General features: G+C 44.8%; 1 protein-coding gene across 1 annotated transcript in view; it reads right to left on the bottom strand.

Moving 5' to 3' along the window:
* LOC115090540 (aldo-keto reductase family 1 member C1 homolog) overlaps positions 1-17,110 on the bottom strand; it is a 117,055-nt gene that overhangs the window by 43,453 nt on the left and 56,492 nt on the right. Inside the window, exons 6-7 of the mRNA XM_029599763.1 lie at positions 16,091-16,213; positions 3,637-3,749 (exon numbers count right to left, since the gene is read on the bottom strand). Coding sequence (XP_029455623.1) covers positions 3,637-3,749; positions 16,091-16,213 — 236 coding nt within the window. The remainder of the gene's footprint in view (positions 1-3,636; positions 3,750-16,090; positions 16,214-17,110) is intronic.

Genomic DNA, 17,110 nt, shown 5'->3' with positions numbered 1-17,110 from the left:
TTTATACTATTATGATTAATGTATTTATTATATTTCTTGATTTTATTGTTTAATATGTGAGGATTGGTCGTGGTTTCTGTTTTTCCATTGTTGCACTGCATAAAGTATGACGTGTTGCGGTTTTCCTATTCAGTTTTTGCCTGCATGTTTCTATATATACTTTATGGTCTCTTTATTCTGTATTTGGTGAGGGTCTGCCTATGTTCTGTATGTGTGACCGAGGACAGGTATTCTGCTAGTTTGAAGGAATCTATAACAGCTTGGTTTTTTCTGTTTTCTTAATAGATCTATTGGTATCTTAGGGCGTGGTGTAATATTTGCAGTGTTGCCTTTTCATAGGTAGGGTTGTTACTTTTTTAAGTGCTGGCAGTCAGTGCTGTTTTGGTATGGTAGGTTTATTATATTTTAATTGTAATTTCCTCATGGCTTTCTGAGGGTCAAGCCCACACCTATAATGCATTAGAGTAGCCCTAATGCCATATGGGTTCCAAGTGCCTTTTTTGTAGGGTTTTCTGGTTGGCATCAAAGAAATGCATGCAAATACTTGTGATATTTTTTTTTTACCTCAGAAGACTGTACTTTGAATATTCTTTTTCATGTAAAAACTGAATAATGAATGCATAATTTTTAATTGTGTACATGGAGAGAGCAGGAGGCAGGGTGCAAGGGTATAAAATTTTCCTAGGGCACCTAATGCTCTTGCACAAGATATGGGTTCCAAGGGAGGAGGTGAAGACCCGGAGGGTAGAGGGGTGATTGTTTAAAAGTTTGGGTCCTTGTGGGTTTTTTTTTAGAAGGCTCAAGACAGAGACTGAATGAAGTGTGGGAGGGTGGGGGGGGGGGGGGCCAGCACAATAATTGTTTGCACAGGGTAGCAAAACAGCTAGCAACCGGCCCTACCTGCAGCACTCTAGAATAGCAGCCACTGGCCCCAAATGAGAGGAAGAAGGAGCTGCACTTGGAGTGCCCCTGACAGGAGGCAGAAGGAGATGGAGGGGGATCCTGGATGGATGAATGCTGCTTGGACTAGGTAGAGATGAGAGCAGAGCATGCTGCTGTGGGGAAGAGAGAGAGAGGGGAGGGAATGGTACAGCAGGAGGGAGAGAAGGAAATGAACTTGGGGTTGGGAAGGGGAGAGATGGGGGTAATACTCCTGGGGTTGGAGGACATGTTAAAAAGTTAGATTTAAGTATTGGGGTTCACCACTAGCAGAATTAAAAGTTTTTACCAGGGGATCCTGCTTGGATGAAAACCCTTATCTCCCTTTTCTACCCTTCTTGCCTTATAGACAAAAAGTTTATTATTTGATTTCAGAGATGTGTTTTCTTTTTACTCCAGAACTTATTAACCAACAATTAATGCAGCACAGCATGCACTAGAATAAAACCAATTTGTAGTAAAAAAATATTTTCTTTATTTCAGATAAAGAAAGATATCAATATTAAAATCTCTAAATGATTCTAAGAAACATTTCTATGTTCAAACCTTATTTTTATCAGACTATACCCTACAATCAGTGTGAAAACCATTAATATGGTGACAGAAAAGATTAAAATTAAATAAATGTCAACTAATGACATTATCTTTTAATTAATGCATTTCTAATACATATGCCAATTTAGAAACAATAGCAATTAGTTGAAAACAGGTTCTCATATGCTAAGAATGAAGATAATATCTACCAGATCTCTGAAGCAGTTCCGCTCTTTTTGTCTCTCTGCTTTTCACGTATCAGGAAAAAGCCAAAGTCCCAATTGTCCCTTCTTTTGTCTGCTTCCCTTTTTATTATCCTAGAATCCTTTAAACTGTGGCAACTGTATTATTTCTGTCAGTACTTCAATATTTAGCCTTTGAAGAAAATAGTTTGAAACCTTGAAAAGGTTCAATTTAATTAATATCAGGATATGGAAAATAAAATATAGGAGTTTTTCCTACCCGATTAAAGTGTTGCCTATTTTCCTTTCCTTTATGGAATGCCAAGCCATGTCAGGCGAAAAACACTCTGTCTGTTTTTTCTTTCTTCTAACAGTTCAGAGATAAGAGATTATGTATTCCTTTCTATCCTAGGAAGCTTCATGTGCATTTTAATTAAAGTAAAAGGGGGGCCCCTTTCAATTAGACATATAAAGATTCTGTTTTTTCAAAGCTCTTTCTGAGAACCAAATGTTTAAGGCTGCCCAAGGCCATAAAATTCAAACCTTGAACATTCCTTTCCCACTATAGATAAGGAATTAGCTATAAACAGCTCTGTTTTTCAGGGTCTGTAAGGGGGGGGGGGGTGGAGCTGGAATGTATCCAGCAGGGGCTTTGACTAATGCTATAGTTTTTAAAGGAGAAAAGACATATGGGTATTAATGCTTCTTATGGCCTATTGATTACTGACTATACTGAATATAGGTAATTATCAATAAATACAAAATAATAAAATATTTTCTGACAGACAAGGTGGAGGGAACATATGGCTGAAGCTTCACCTTGGCATCTAATATGTTTGCAGAGGCCCTGGTAAAAGTGTTGTGTCCCGTGGCCGTGGCAGGCCACGACCGCGGTCCCCTATCTCGTCCGCAGTGGCGACCCGCCATGGCAGCCTCGGGGGAAACCCCTGACTGGGTGCGCATTGTCCCGGCATGGGTCCCCGGCCTGACCGCTGGGTGGAGAGCCATGTCTGCTCTGTCCCCGTGCCGTTCCTGCAGCCTTTCCTCCATGGAGGAAATTCAAGATGGCCGCCACCATCCTTAGGCGTGAGGCCGCGCCCTCTTCAGAGATTTAAAGGGACATGATCCCTTTAACAAGCCTCACCTGTCCTTAATCAGCCTGAGTAGAGGAAGTATAAAGGGAAGCTTCCTCTGCTCATTCCCTGACTTGGCAACGTCCTCCAGCGCTGTCTAGTCTGCTTGCCTCAGTGAGTTCTTGAACTTCGGATCCCTGTTTCGTCTTGGTCTTCTCGGTTCTTGACTTCGGATTGGCTTATGGTGATTCTCTGGTGTGCGACTCGGATTGGTAAGCGGAGATTCTCTGGTGTGATCTCGGACTGCAAGAGGTGATCCCTCAGTGTGTGACCTCGGACTGGTAAGCGAAGACTCTCTGGCACCTGATCTTGGACCCCTCCTGGACTCTGTCTCCAAGGGCCCGCCTAAGTCCCAGTGGTCAGGGTTCCTACGGGCTCCTCCTGGGGGGACCACGGCCTTCCAGGGCGAAGCTCCAGTCGGCCTTGCACCGATACTGTGACTCCTCTGGGTCCACCTAAGCCCCAGCGGTCCGGGTTCCTACGGGCTCCTCCTGGGGGGACCGCGGACTTCCAGGGGTGAAGACACAGCTCCTCTTCTAGCCTCTTCATCTCCCTGCAGTCTCCGCCTCCAGAGCCGAGGGTCTTCTGCGTTCCTCTTCTGTTCTGCCTCGCCACCCGATGAGAGAACCTACGGATCCTCCGCAAGGTATACCATCCTCTCATTGGCCCAAAGGTCAACAAGCCTGAGCATAACAAAAAGTGCACATATTTAGGTTATATGTGCTTACTTTTACCCTATATCATGGGGGATAATTTTGTAAAATTTCATTTCTGTCTATAAAGATTTGTTTTACCTGAGGTAATAGCTTTGAAAATTACTCTCCATATGACTCAATCTCTTTACTTACCATTCTGTGTCTACTCGTATTGCTCCTAAGACACTATAAGCCACAAAAACGATATCATTCATCTTGCAGAACTTCTGAAGCTTCTTTTGAGTCAAATATGGATGACATTCAACCTGCAGAATTCAAAGTTAGAGATATTATGGCAAGAAATTGTATTGTATGTCAAAACCTTTTCTAGCTAGACAACACCCTAAGCTAACAAGGAAGTGTCTCTGAATTGTGTGTAAAGAATTCCCAACAGGATAGTCCTATCATTTGTCAGCAGTGGTGTGCCCCTAAGGACACTATTCAGGGTAGTCAACAGCAGAGAATTTATTTCCAGTCTTCAAATGAAAAGGTATGCCACGCTGAGTTATATCAAATAAGAGAAATCACTGCAGGATAAGTCAATGTAATTAGCTAATGCTGCCAATGGGTGACAAATAGGGCTGAATTTTCATATGCTTTTTAATTACATATAGTAAGATACCCTGGCAAGTACAGTCAAGAATGTGCTTCGAATAATAATAAAGAGAAGTCAAGAGGGACTCATTATTCAGCACCATTTAGTGGGATAAGTAGGGACTTGTCCGGCTAAGTGGCAGCATTTTAATTTTCAGCCATGATCACTGGCAGGCAAATAGCCAGATAATTTAACTATCCATCTAAAGCAGCGCTTCTCAACCAGTATGTCGCGACACACCAGTGTGTCACCAAGCACCGGCAGGTGTGTTGCGTGCTCCCGGTCTCTCCCGCTACTCTTCCTTCCCTGCTGCCATTGCAACCGGGCTATCAGTACGTTCAAGCCCAGTGGGAATGGCAGCGGTGATAGAAGAAGCTGTGGCACCACGGCTGGCCTATTCTTCTTCCCGCGCCCCCCCACCCCGTGACCCGGAACAGGAAGTGATACGCGGTGGGTGGGAAGGAGAAAGAGCCGTGCTGCGTGGAAAAATAGCAGCAGCGGAAGCAGCATCGGCCCACGAGCAATCGAAGCAGCCGGTAATCGGGAAAGGAGACAGCAGCATGAGCCTCCCATGGCCGATGAGATTCTTCTTTCTTGGCCTGTGGCGGCTGAAGGAGGAGGCTGCTGCAGCTACCATTTGTGCTCGGGGGGTGGGGGTGGTAGAAGAGGAAGTGAGTGAGAGAAAGAGAGAGAAGCAGCCAGCCAGCCTGTGTGTGATTGAGAGAAACTGGTCAGAGAGCTGATGGGTGTGTATATGTGAGAGACAATGAAAGTGACTGCTCAGGGAGATGACTGATGTGTATGTGAGAGTGTGAGACATTAGTCAGGGAAGTGACTGATGTGTGTGTGTGAGAGAGAGAAAAAGCATGGAAATGAGACATCTGGGTATGTGAGAACGCATGGGTGTAAGAAGCCTGGTGTTGTGTGTGTATGGGGGGGGGGGAGGTGTGTGAAAGAAAGCATGAGAGTGAGAAGCCTGATTATGTGAGAGAGAGCTTGGGAGTGGGAAGCCTGGGTGTGTGTGTGCATGCTTGAGAGAGAGAGACTGGTTGGTAAGGTGACAGTGTGTGTAAGAGAAAGAGACTGGTGTGTGTGAATGTGAGAGAAAGAATGTGATTCAGGGAATGAGAAGCCTGTGCATGTGGAAAGCGAGCATGGAAATGAGAGACTGGTGTGTGTGTAACAGAAAAAGTGATTATGGGAATGAGAAGCCTGTGCATGTGAAGAGAGTGAGCATGGGATAAGAAACATGGGTGTGTGTAAGACAAGGCATGTGAGGGAGATGCCTGTATATCTGAAAGAGAACATGGGAGTGGGAAGCCTGTGTGTGTGTATGCATGAGAGAGATCAGGTGACTGGTGTGTGTTTGTGTGTATGTGTGTGTGTATGTGAGAGAGAGAAAGAAAGTGATTATGGGAATGAGAAGCCTGTGCATGTGAAGAGTGAGCATGGGAATGAGAAACCTGGGTGTGTGTGAGACACAGCATGGGAGTGAGAAGCCTGTATATCTGAAAGAGAACATGGGAGTGGGAAGCCTGTGTGTGTTTGCATGAGAGAGATCAGGTGACTGGTGTGTGCTTGTGTGTGCATGTGTGAGAGAAAGAAAGTGATTATGGGAATGAGAAGCCTGTGCATGTGGAGAGAACAAGCATGGGAGTGAGAGACTGGTGAGTGTGTGTGTGTGTGTGTGTGTGTGTGAGTGTGTGAGACAGAGAAAGTGATTATGAGAGTGAGAAGCCCATATATGTAAGTGGAACATGGGAGTGGGAAGCCTGTGTGTGTGTGTGTATGGCATGAGAGAAACTGTTCAGGAAGGTGACTGGTGTGTGTGTGTCAAAGACTGTTTGGGAGATGATTGGTGTGTGAGAGACAGAAACTGGTCATGGGGGCATGACTGGTATGGTGTGTGCCACGGCCTGCATGGAAGGGGAGTAGGAGAGCTGCTGGAGGGGGTAAGTAAACGTGGCTTTTTAAGTTTATTTTTCTTGATTGACTGCCATTTTAATTATTTAATATTATGTGATGTCTGCTTTTTTGAAATATTTTATTGGTGTTTAGAGAATGTTTAATAGTTTTTATGAGTTTTTAATTGTTGGATGTTATTCTGTTCATAGCTGTTTTGAAACATTTATTCTGCTTATTAGTATAGTTTTACAATTATTTCTATGTGGGGATCTATAGCTGCTTGCTAGTTCTGTTTTCCTAATAAGAGGTGCATTGGTTTTTAGGGCCTGATTTAATATTTGTAGTGTTGCCTTTTCATAGATAGGGTTGCTCCTGTTTGAGTATATTCCATAATACAAGTGTAATTGTGTGTAGATTAGTTTATGTGCATTACTACAGATCCTGGGAGTATGTTAGGTCGGTTCTGTGTCTGTTACCGAGATGAGATATTTTACTAGCATGTAAGTGATTGTATCAGTCTTATTTGTTGTGTTTTCTCAAGAGGACATGCATTGGTGGTAAACTGCTGTCTTTTCATAAGTAGGGCTATTGAGCCTGGAAGTAGAAGAAGTTTGAGTTGCTGTTACTGAGATGACACCAGAACCAGAATATTTTTTTTGTAGGGTGAGTTGTATGGGGAATGTCATAATTCTGCTTTACATCCATTATTGTGGGTCAGGGGGGTTCCTGTGTATGCAAACTGTACGTTTACATCTAGCCCCATGACGATCATGGGTCAGTGTGTCACGCATGTGAGAACCATCTGTCAGGTGTGTCCCGACAGAAAAAAGGTTGAGAACCACTGATCTAAAGAATAATCCGGTAAGTGTTGGGTTCCAGGAATGAGCTACTTATCTGGCTAACTTAGGCTTAAATTCATTAAGCTGCGATATTTTATCACGGGAGGTGCCCAATATCATGTGTGTAAGGGGGGGGGGGGGGCGCCCCATGATATTTTGTCTCTCTCTGACAAAATATCGCAGCCAGTATAGTCGCATGTATTTGTCTTGCGGAAAAAGACAAGAGGACATGTCAGGGGCTTTGAAAATATGAGATGGCGACCCTCAACACACAGGGCCACCATTGCTTTAAAGCGCCATGCAGCCCAAGATGCTGCCACCCCAAAAGTTTTTAAAAAGTTTTACTAGACCCCACTCCACACACAGGGGCCATCATTTGAGGTGGCCCCACAAAAAAAAAGTTAAAAATACTAGCCCTCCTACCAAACCCCTCCCCAACCCAGCAACCCTCCTCGGTCCAAGAGATGCCCTCCCCCCCCCAGGTCCAATAGATTGCCACCCCCTTTCCACATTAAATATAGTCAGGTAGATGCTTCCTACCCCAACCCCCAAATTAACTGGTGGTCTAGAAGAACCCACCCCGGACCCCATGATACCCCTTGACACCCCGTACCTTTATAAAACCCATTGGTAACCAGCAGGAGGGCCTAGGGTGCCATTTTCCAAAATAGGACTGACTGACCTTTGCCCGTACCACTTGGCATTTCCCCTTTCCTGCGAACGCTTCCGGAGTAGCTCACCTAACAATGGTAGAAGCGCCAGGCCAGGGTCACAGTAGGTTGCTAGGACAATCCAAGCTAAAGAGGAACAGTTTATAGGTACCAGGAAGGTGGGAGGATTAGGGCAGGAAGTGGGGAGGTGGACGTGACGGATCCTCAGGAAGGCAAAGTTTGACAGGACTGGGGAATGGGCAGAGGAAAAGGCTGGCACTTGGCCTTTAAAATAATCTTTTATAAGAAAGGTTTTGGGGGTCTGCAGGCACCCCCTGGCAAAGCCAGGTATTTCTAGCTTGGATGCTCGAGGGGCAGTGATAGGCTTGCAACATTTTTTTATTAAAACTTGCAATTTGTCACTTAACCGGCTATATTCTTTTCAAAAGAATATAGCTGGTTAAAGCTAAAGTTATCCAGGCAGACGGGACCAGATAACTTTAGACCTGCTGTCAGGCACTTCTAGAGATAGCTGAATAACTTATTCAGCTAATTCCAAATATTGGAGTTAACTAGAAAATATAGTTGGCTAACTTGTCCCTGCCCCAGAATATCCCCAACATATATCTTTCTTATTTGGCTAAATCTTAGCCAGATAATGAGTTATCCAGCTAACTTCTATTTATTTATTTATTTATTTATTTGACAGCTTTTCTATACCAACATTAGTAGGCACATCATATCGGTTTACATCAAACAATAGATGGAAAATACAATGAAACAGGGAGCGGGGAAGGGACAACAGGAGGCAAACGTGGTGCAACAACGGTGCTGCAACTATAGGAGCCAGTAAGGGGAGAAAGAGAAATGGAGTGGTAACCAGAGATGTGGTTCGTTTATCACGAATTAGGCAATTTCGTTGAAATTGCCTAATTCGTTGTGGGTCGGGGGCCCCAAACCCTGTAATGGATTTTCCCCGAACTTCGGGGAAAATCCGTTTTTCGGGTTTGTATGGGGAGAGGGGCACATTTTATTTTTTAAAATTAAAAACCACCCCAAGCATTACACCCCAAGCATGATAAAGGGGATGGAACAGCTCCCCTATGAGGAAAGGCTGAAGAGGTTAGGGCTGTTCAGCTTGGAGAAGAGACGGCTGAGGGGGGATATCATAGAGGTCTTTAAGATCATGAGAGGTCTTGAACGAGTAGATGTGACTCGGTTATTTACACTTTCGAATAATAGAAGGACTAGGGGGCATTCCATGAAGTTAGCAAGTAGCACATTTAAGACTAATCTGCGAAAATTCTTTTTCACTCAACGCACAATAAATCTCTGGAATTTGTTGCCAGAGGATGTGGTTAGTGCAGTTAGTGTAGCTGGGTTCAAAAAAGGTTTGGATAAGTTCTTGGAAGAGAAGTCCATTAACTGCTATTAATCAAGTTTACTTAGGGAATAGTCACTGCTATTAATTGCATCAGTAGCATGGGATCTTCTAGGTGTTTGGGTAATTGCCAGGTTCTTGTGGCCTGGTTTGGCCTCTGTTGGAAACAGGATGCTGGGCTTGATGGACACTTGGTCTGACCCAGCATGGCAATTTCTTATGTTCTTATGTTCTTACAATTAAATATAATACTACCCCCCCCCCCCCATCATCCTGATCCCTCCCCAAGACTTACTAACATCCCTGGTGGTCCAGCGGGGTCCCGCGAGCGATTTGTCCCTCCGTGGCCGGCGTTCCTGCCTCGCTCAGAATGGCGCCGATAGCCTCTGAATTACTATGTCACAGAGGCTACCGGTGCCATTGGTCAGCCCCTGTCACATGGCCATTGGCGCCATCTTGTGCTCCTACCATGTGACAGGGGCTGACCAATGGCGCCGGTAGCCCCTGTGACATAGTATGGGCAAAGGCTATCGGCGCCATTTTGATTACTGGCAGCCGACGACAAGATCGCTCCCAGACCCCCGCTGGACCCTCAGGGACTTTTGGCAAGTCTTGGGGGGGGGGGGTCAGGAGGCCCCCCAAGCTGGCCAAAAGTCCCTGGGTGTCCAGCGGGGGTCCCGGAGTGATCTCCTGCCCCCGTGCCATCAGCTGCCAGTAACCAAAATGGCGCCGATAGCCTTTGCCCATACTATGTCACAGGGGCTATCAGCGCCATTGGTCGGTTGCTCCTACCATGTGACAGGGGCTGACCAATGGCGTGACCAATGGCTGACGAATGGCGCGATTTGTTCAGGCATGCCTGAACAAATCGCTCGCAGGACCCCTCTGGACCACCAGGGATATTGGTAAGTCTTGGGGAGGGATCGGGATCGGGGGGGGGGGGGTAATGATTTATAGTAAGTTTTAATGCTTGGGGTGGGGTTTTCTTAGCTTCATTTTCCCACGTCGTTTTTTGAGCCGGTTTCGGTTTTCCCTCTTAGTTTTTTATTCGTTTGTCAAAAAAACTAACCGAGGAAAACCGAACTTTACCCCGAAGCGTCCGACTCAAAAAATGACCCAACAGTAAAAAACGAAGCACATCTCTGGTGGTAACATGTTAACGAAATAAATTAGAGCGAGAGAGATTAACGGTTAGGTGATGAGGTGATGTGATGAAGGACGTGGAATGATGAAGTACATGGAACTAGTCTGGATATGCCTGGTGGAAAAGCCAGGTCTTTAGAATTTTCTTGAATTTGAAGGGGCAGGGCTCAAAGCGGAGGTTTGTAGGTAGGGCATTCCAACGAGTGGGGCCAGCAATTGAAAGGGCCCGAACCCTGGTTGAGATGAGGTGGGCATTCTTGAGGGCTGGGATGTGCAGGGTACTTTTAAGGTTAGTTCTGGTTGGGCGGGAGGAGTGTGTGGGTCGGAAAGGTTCATTGAGCCAGGTGAAATTGTTTTTATATATGGATTTGTGGATGATGGTGAGGGTCTTAAATAAGATGCGTGATGGGATAGGGAGCCAGTGGAAATCTTTAAGGAGAGGTGTTATGTGGTCGGATTTGCGTGCATTCATGATGGTTCTAGCGGTGGCGTTCTGTAGCATTTGGAGGGGTTTGATTGTGGAGTAAGGGAGGCCTAAGTATAAGGAATTGCAGTAGTCCAGTTTGGATGAAAGGGTTGCTTGAATGACTGTTCTGAGATCGTGGGTATGGAGTAAAGTTTTGAGGTTTTTTTTATAATATTAAGTTTGTAGAAACCTTCTTTCGAGACCGAGTTGATGTGTTTTTTGAGGTTTAAATGTTGATCAATTAGGACACCCAGGTTTCGTACTGGAGGCTGAGAGGCAAAGGAGATAGCAGCTGGGTCATTATTTGGTGGGAGCTTGAGTATTTGGTGGTTGTGGATAAGGAGCAGATCAGTCTTAGAAGAGTTGACAGCGAGGTGGAGATTAGTAAGTAGGGAGTTAATGGAAGTGAGGCATTTCTCCCAGAATTTTAGTGTAGAGGAGGATTCTTGTATAGGCATAATGATTTGCACATCATCTGCGTATTTGTAGAATTTGAGACCAAGTTCAGATAGTAGCTGGCATAATGGTAGGAGGTAACTGTTAAATAGGGTGGAGGAGAGTGAGGAGCCTTGGGGGACTCCTTGGGTGAGGGAGAAATGTGTGAATTCTGAATTGCCTAGTTTTACAGAGAATTTTCTATTAGCCAGGTAGGATTTGAACCAGAGGAGGGCTGCGCCGGATATGTCAATATCTGTTAGGCGGGAAAGGAGAAGAATGTAGCTTATCGTGTCAAAGGCTGATGAGATGTCAAGGAATGCAATGATGAAGCTATGACTTCCGTCTAGGCCTGTGAGGAGGGCGTCTGTGAGAGAGAGTAAAAGTGTTTCTGTGCTCAAGTTTTTGCGAAAGCCAAATTGAGAGGGGTGAAGGATGTTGTTGTCTTCTAGGTACTCCGTGAGTTGGGAGTTTACCACCTTTTCCATGATTTTGGCGATGAAGGGAAGGTTTGAGATTGGACGGTAGGGTCTAGGGAAGGCTTTTTGAGCAGGGGTTTTACAACTGCATGTTTTAAGGAGTCAGGGACTTTGCCACTGGAGATGGAGCAGTTAATGATGTCTGCTAGGGGTTTGGCAATTGTGTCAGGTATGTTTAGGAGGGTTTTAGTGGGAATGGTGTCTGAGGGGTGGGATGCAGGTTTAAGCTTTTTGAGAATGGACTCGATTTCCTTGGAGGATGTGAGGTCGATGGAGTCTAGTGTGGCATTAGGGAAGGTGTGGTGGGTGGGGGACATGGGGAGGGGGAAGTGACTGGGAAGCGGTGGAGGATGTTGGTTATTTTATTATGAAAGAAGCATGTGAGTTCCTCACTTTTTTTTTTTAATTTTATTTTTATTACACTTTTCATTTTTAGAAGATACACACAATCTATATGCACATATCATTTATACATAAAAGAAAAAAAAGAAAAAAAAACAATTAGAAAATTATTTGCATATTCATTTGTGTTACCTAGAAACATAGTCTATGATAGTAATTACAGAATCTGACTGACAGAAAAAAGAAGCAGTTTGTTAATAGAATAATAAAAGAAAATTAAGAGTTTGTGTCTAAACCGTATCTAAATTTCTAATTTCTCCCTTGGGGATGAAATTTAGGAGTCAAGATATGTACGCAATTGTTCTGGATAGCTAAATACATATCTTGTATTTTGGTATATAAGAACGCATTTGCATGGAAAGCGTAATAAGAATTTTGCTCCTCTCTGTATAGTCCTTTCTTTCATGGTTAGAAATTCTTTTCTTCTTATTTGCGTATTTAAGGAAACGTCAAGAAAAATCCTAATTGGAAAACCATGAAATTGAGAATTCTGGTTTTTAAAGTATAGTTTAAGAATAGTATCTCTCTGAGAGAGATACTACAAATTGTACTATTAGGGGTAGATTTTCAAAAAACGCGAATAGGCGTACTTTTGCTGGCGCATCAGGCGCCAGCAAAAGTACGCTGGATTTTAGTAGATACGCGCGGAGCCGCGCGTATCCACTAAAATCCTGGATCGGCGCGCGCAAGGCTATGAATTCTGTATAGCCGGCGCGCGCCAAGCCGCGCTGCCTACCCCCGTTCCCTCCAAGGCCGCTCCAAAATCGGAGCGGCCTTGGAGGGAATCCTCTAACGCCCTCCCCTCACCTTCCCCTCCCTTCCTCTATCTAACCCACCCGCCCGGCCCTGTCTACACCCCCCCCTTACCTTTCTCCGGGGATTTACGCCTCCCGGAGGGAGACGTAAATCCCCACGCGCCAGCGGGCCTCTTGCGCGCCGGGCCGCGACCTGGGGGCGGGTACGGAGGGCGCGGCCACACCCCCGGACCGCCCCGGGCCATAGCCACGCCCCATACCCGCCCCCAAAACGCTGCCGATACGCCCCCGAAACGCCGCGACGACCGGGCCCGCCCCCAACACGCCCCCCTCGGAGAACCCCGGGACTTACGCAAGTCCCGGGGCTCTGCGCGCGCCGGTAGGCCTATGTAAAATAGGCTCACCGGCGCACAGGGCCCTGCTCGCCTAAATCCGCCCGGTTTTGGGCGGATTTAGGCGAGCAGGGCTCTGAAAATCCGCCCCTTAATGTGGCACGAGATTTAATTTCCATGTCAGATGATTTCTCAAGAAGTTCAGACAAATTTGTGTCATCTTTTTGTTCCCCCTGTCCCTGTGTTAACGAATTACTGCTTACAGCTTTTTGAGGAATATAATATATCCTAGATATTATAGGAAGTGTTCCCTCTGAATATTTCAATACTTTTATGAGGTAACTCTTAAATATCTCTCTAGGTGATAAAAGATGAGTCCTGGGAAAATTTAAGATTCGCAAATTAGCTTTTCTAATTTGATTTTCTAATTGTTCAATTTTATTTGATTGCATCTTTTCTGACTTAATCAAATTTAATTGAACTTTTTCTATCTCATCAGCTCTCTGACCTATATTAACTACTAGGTCTTCTAATTTTTCTGTTCTAGTCTGCAAAATTTTACTATTATTCAAACTTTCTTGGACCATTTTTGACAAATCATTAATAGACTTTTGCATTAAATAGATCATACTACCAATCCCTTCCACAGTAAAATTAGAGGGAACTATAACAGGTATACCAGATAATGTGTTTTCTTGTTCTCCTGCCATCCCTTTTACTTTAGAGTCACGTTTAATGCTAACTTCCTGTTTTTGGTCTTTAATAACCTGAGATTCTAGATTCTGTAGTGGGGGCTCTAATTCCACTACTCCTCTTTTCCCAGGAGATGTTGAAAAGGCCAAGTTCAGGTTAGAATCTGTAAATAGAAATTCTCCTCCTCCTTTTCCCATTGGTGGATCTGGGGTTAAGGGAGCACCAGGACTTAAAGATGTTTCACAAGTCAGGGAGTTGTGACCCTGCTCCTGGACTACAACTCCAGCGACTCTGCTCCTGGTGTTAAAGTTATGGTTCTGCCAAAGATATCCTGAATTCGTGGTTGGTTGTTACTCACAACCGGTGTTGAGGTTGCTACTTTCCCCTTCCTCTTAGTATGGGGCATCATCAAGAGGAATGGTATCCACCGTAAATAAAGAAAATCGTACCTCTAAATATTAGGCTCCTTGGAGACACAATGTATTTCAGTCAAATTCCGTAAAGGCTGCAGTCTAAAAATCCATGTAAACTTCTGAAAGTTCCAGCAATGGGGATTCCTTCACCGTTTCCAGCAAACTCCAACACGCTCCAACAAGCTCCGACGAAGCCCGACAAAGCCGCGGGCCCCTCAGCCGCGGGCCCCTCAGGCGCCCATAAAACCGTCTAAACGCCGGTTTTATGGGCGTTTGTCTGGGCGCCTCCCAATGACGTCAGAATCCGGAAGGGGTCCCACAATCACCGTCAGCTGTGCAGCCTACCCAGTGGAAGTAATAGCAGCAATAGTCCAAGTGGAAACAGACCCGCTTGGGTCAGTAAACGCAGGTAAGCGTGCTGAGAAGAAAAACCTGCAGTCAGTTCCTCACTTTTACTGCTGGCTTCGTTGTCATTGATGGGGGGGGGGGCACACTTGGTGAGCGCAGCAACATAAGAGAATTGGGCTTTGGGATTGAACATGTATTCATGTATCTTGGTGGCGTAGTAGTCACGTTTTGTTTTTAGGATGGAGAATCGGTAAGCATGTAATGTTGATTTGTAAGCTGTAGCATGCTGCTGGGTGGGGTCTTTGCGCCAGATTCTCTCTTTCAGTCTGAGGTTGTTTTTCAGTTGGTGTAGTTCTGGGGTGTACCAAGATTTGTTATTTTTATTTGTAGGGTGTTAGTTGCGGGTTGTTAGGGGACATAATTTGTTGGCTATGTCATGGGTGAGTTTGTTCCATGAGCTGAGGGCGGCCTCGGGTGTGGAGCAGTCTAGTTTGCTCAGGGAGTCAGTTAGTGCAGATAACTTATCGGTGGAGCAGGGTTTTCTAAAGGAGAAGGAGTTACTGTATGGACTGTTGCATGTAGTGGGGGTGTTTATGGTGAGAGAAGCCTCAATAAGTGCGAGGTCTGACCAGGGTACTGGAATACAGGAGATGGGGGAAGGTGAGTGGATGCAGGAGTTAATGAATATGAGATCAATGTTGTGCCCAGCTTTGTTTGTGAGGGCGGCGATGATCTGGGTGAAGCCGATGGCCTGAAGTGAGTCAGATAAACAAGGAGATATTCAAAACTTGCCATTTAGCCAGATCACTTGTCAGCTATCTGACTAAATGGCTTGGAATATGGACCTCACATATTACATACATTCATATTGGGGGCAGTTTTCAGAACTGGTGCATAGATTGCAAAGTTCATGGGTATTTTTAACCGCAGGCTTTGCACCAATTTTCAAAGGGAGAGCAAAATTTCAGAAGGAAAATGTATCCAGACAGGTTTGCACTTGCTGGTTCTGTGGGTACATTATCCCTTGAAAATAGCGCATGTAGATTTGAAAATGGAAGCTACACCTGTTGTTTCCCTCCTCTGGCTTGAACATGCCCCCAGGACCTTCTTCTTTTTACCCTGCTAAAAGTGCGCACATTATTGAACCCTGCACATAATTTTAGCCTGTTTAAGGCTGGGCAGCTTTTAGACAGCCAAGTTACTGTGGTAGATCGATATTTTATTCAGGCAAATGATTTTGCCTTTCTACTACACCTTGACATACATCTTTCATTATTAGGTTTTTAGAAAGATGGATCCTAAGAACATAAGAAAATTGGAAAATGTTTTGCCTTGAATCTTAAGTAGATGAATTGGTGTGTAAAAACCTGGGGGCCGAAGCAATACGGTGCGCTCAGCAAATGCATGTGAATGAGGCTATCACTCATTCACTCCAAACGCAAAAAGATAAATGTGCGGCCGTTTCCATTACTGGCACACAGGCAGGTTATGAAAACCGAGGCCGGGTTTACCAGCGTCGATCTTCATAACCGGCAGCCGCAGCGGGGTCACGTTAGCAAGGAGGCGCTAAGGTTGCGCAAGCGACCCTAGCACCTCCTTCCTAGCGCAACCCCCTAATTTACATATTGCATGGCTCCCCCCTTGCACCCGCGGAAAGCGGGTGCTTTCCGCGAAGATTATTGCATCGGCCCCTAGTAAATGCTTGCTTTATGGCTCTGTATCCCAACAGTCTCTGGTTTCTTTTAGGCTGAGCCTGCAGGTGCAGCTTTACCTGGTTGCAGACTGGCTTGTACTTGAGCATTGGTTTATTCAAGATCATTTCCAGTTGCCTACGATTGAAGTTGGAAACGCCAATGGACTTCACCAAGCCTGCATCTTTACATGCCTCCATTGCCTGTTAGAGAGATCATTCCAAATGCAATATTAATTGGAGAGAATATGCAGTCTCATTTTCTGCACTGAATAATATATACTACATTAGAGGAAGAGCATAAATATAGCATAAGGGGATGCTGCTCACTCTCCTCCTCTAATGTAGTATATATTATTCAATGCAGCAAATATGAAGAAACATCCAGCATTGGTGATTCTTGCCAGACTTTTAAGGAAAAAAGTCAGTTCACACAGACATAAAATCAAAAACCATAGAGAAGACAAAAGCAACATCTCCATAGGAAACATTTAAGAACAAGCCACCTAGTATCAGTGATTTTATGTTATGATAAGGATGATTATAGAAAATGTAAAACAATCTAAGAATATAAGACTTTTGAAGTTAGAATGATAAGACTTCAGAACTGAAAAAATGTACTCAAAGATTTCTTAGCCTGGATTTATCAAAATGCACCAAATATTGCATGTGATAGAAAAAGGGGTGTGCTAAGTTATTTACTACAAATTGAGAGAGAGAGAGAGAGAGAGAGACTAGCCATAATGCCCTCACACTAGATAGGTATTTATATCTCTATGGGAGGCCCACCTAGTAACTCGAGGTGAGGTTTAGGTATTAGGGTAGGGGTTAGGTGGTGGGGCCACTTTGACATTCAAAGTGAGACGTACGAACAGAACAGTGCTCTCATGTGAAGATTTGATGACCTTCAGAGTGAGGAAACTCACTCAAAGTTGAGATTTGTGCAATGTTCTCTCAACCTAGCTTGATGAACTCTCTACCTGGGTAACATCAAGCTAGGCTGAGAGAACATTGCACAAATCTCATCTTTGAGTGAGTTTCCTGACTCTGAAGGTCATCAAATCTTCACAAGAGAGCACTGTTCTGTTCGTACGTCTCACT

This window comes from Rhinatrema bivittatum, chromosome 4 (assembly GCF_901001135.1).
Source record: "Rhinatrema bivittatum chromosome 4, aRhiBiv1.1, whole genome shotgun sequence".
NCBI lineage: Eukaryota > Metazoa > Chordata > Amphibia > Gymnophiona > Rhinatrematidae > Rhinatrema > Rhinatrema bivittatum.
Note: the sequence above shows the minus strand (reverse complement) of the source record. Positions and strands in the feature narration are given on the sequence as shown.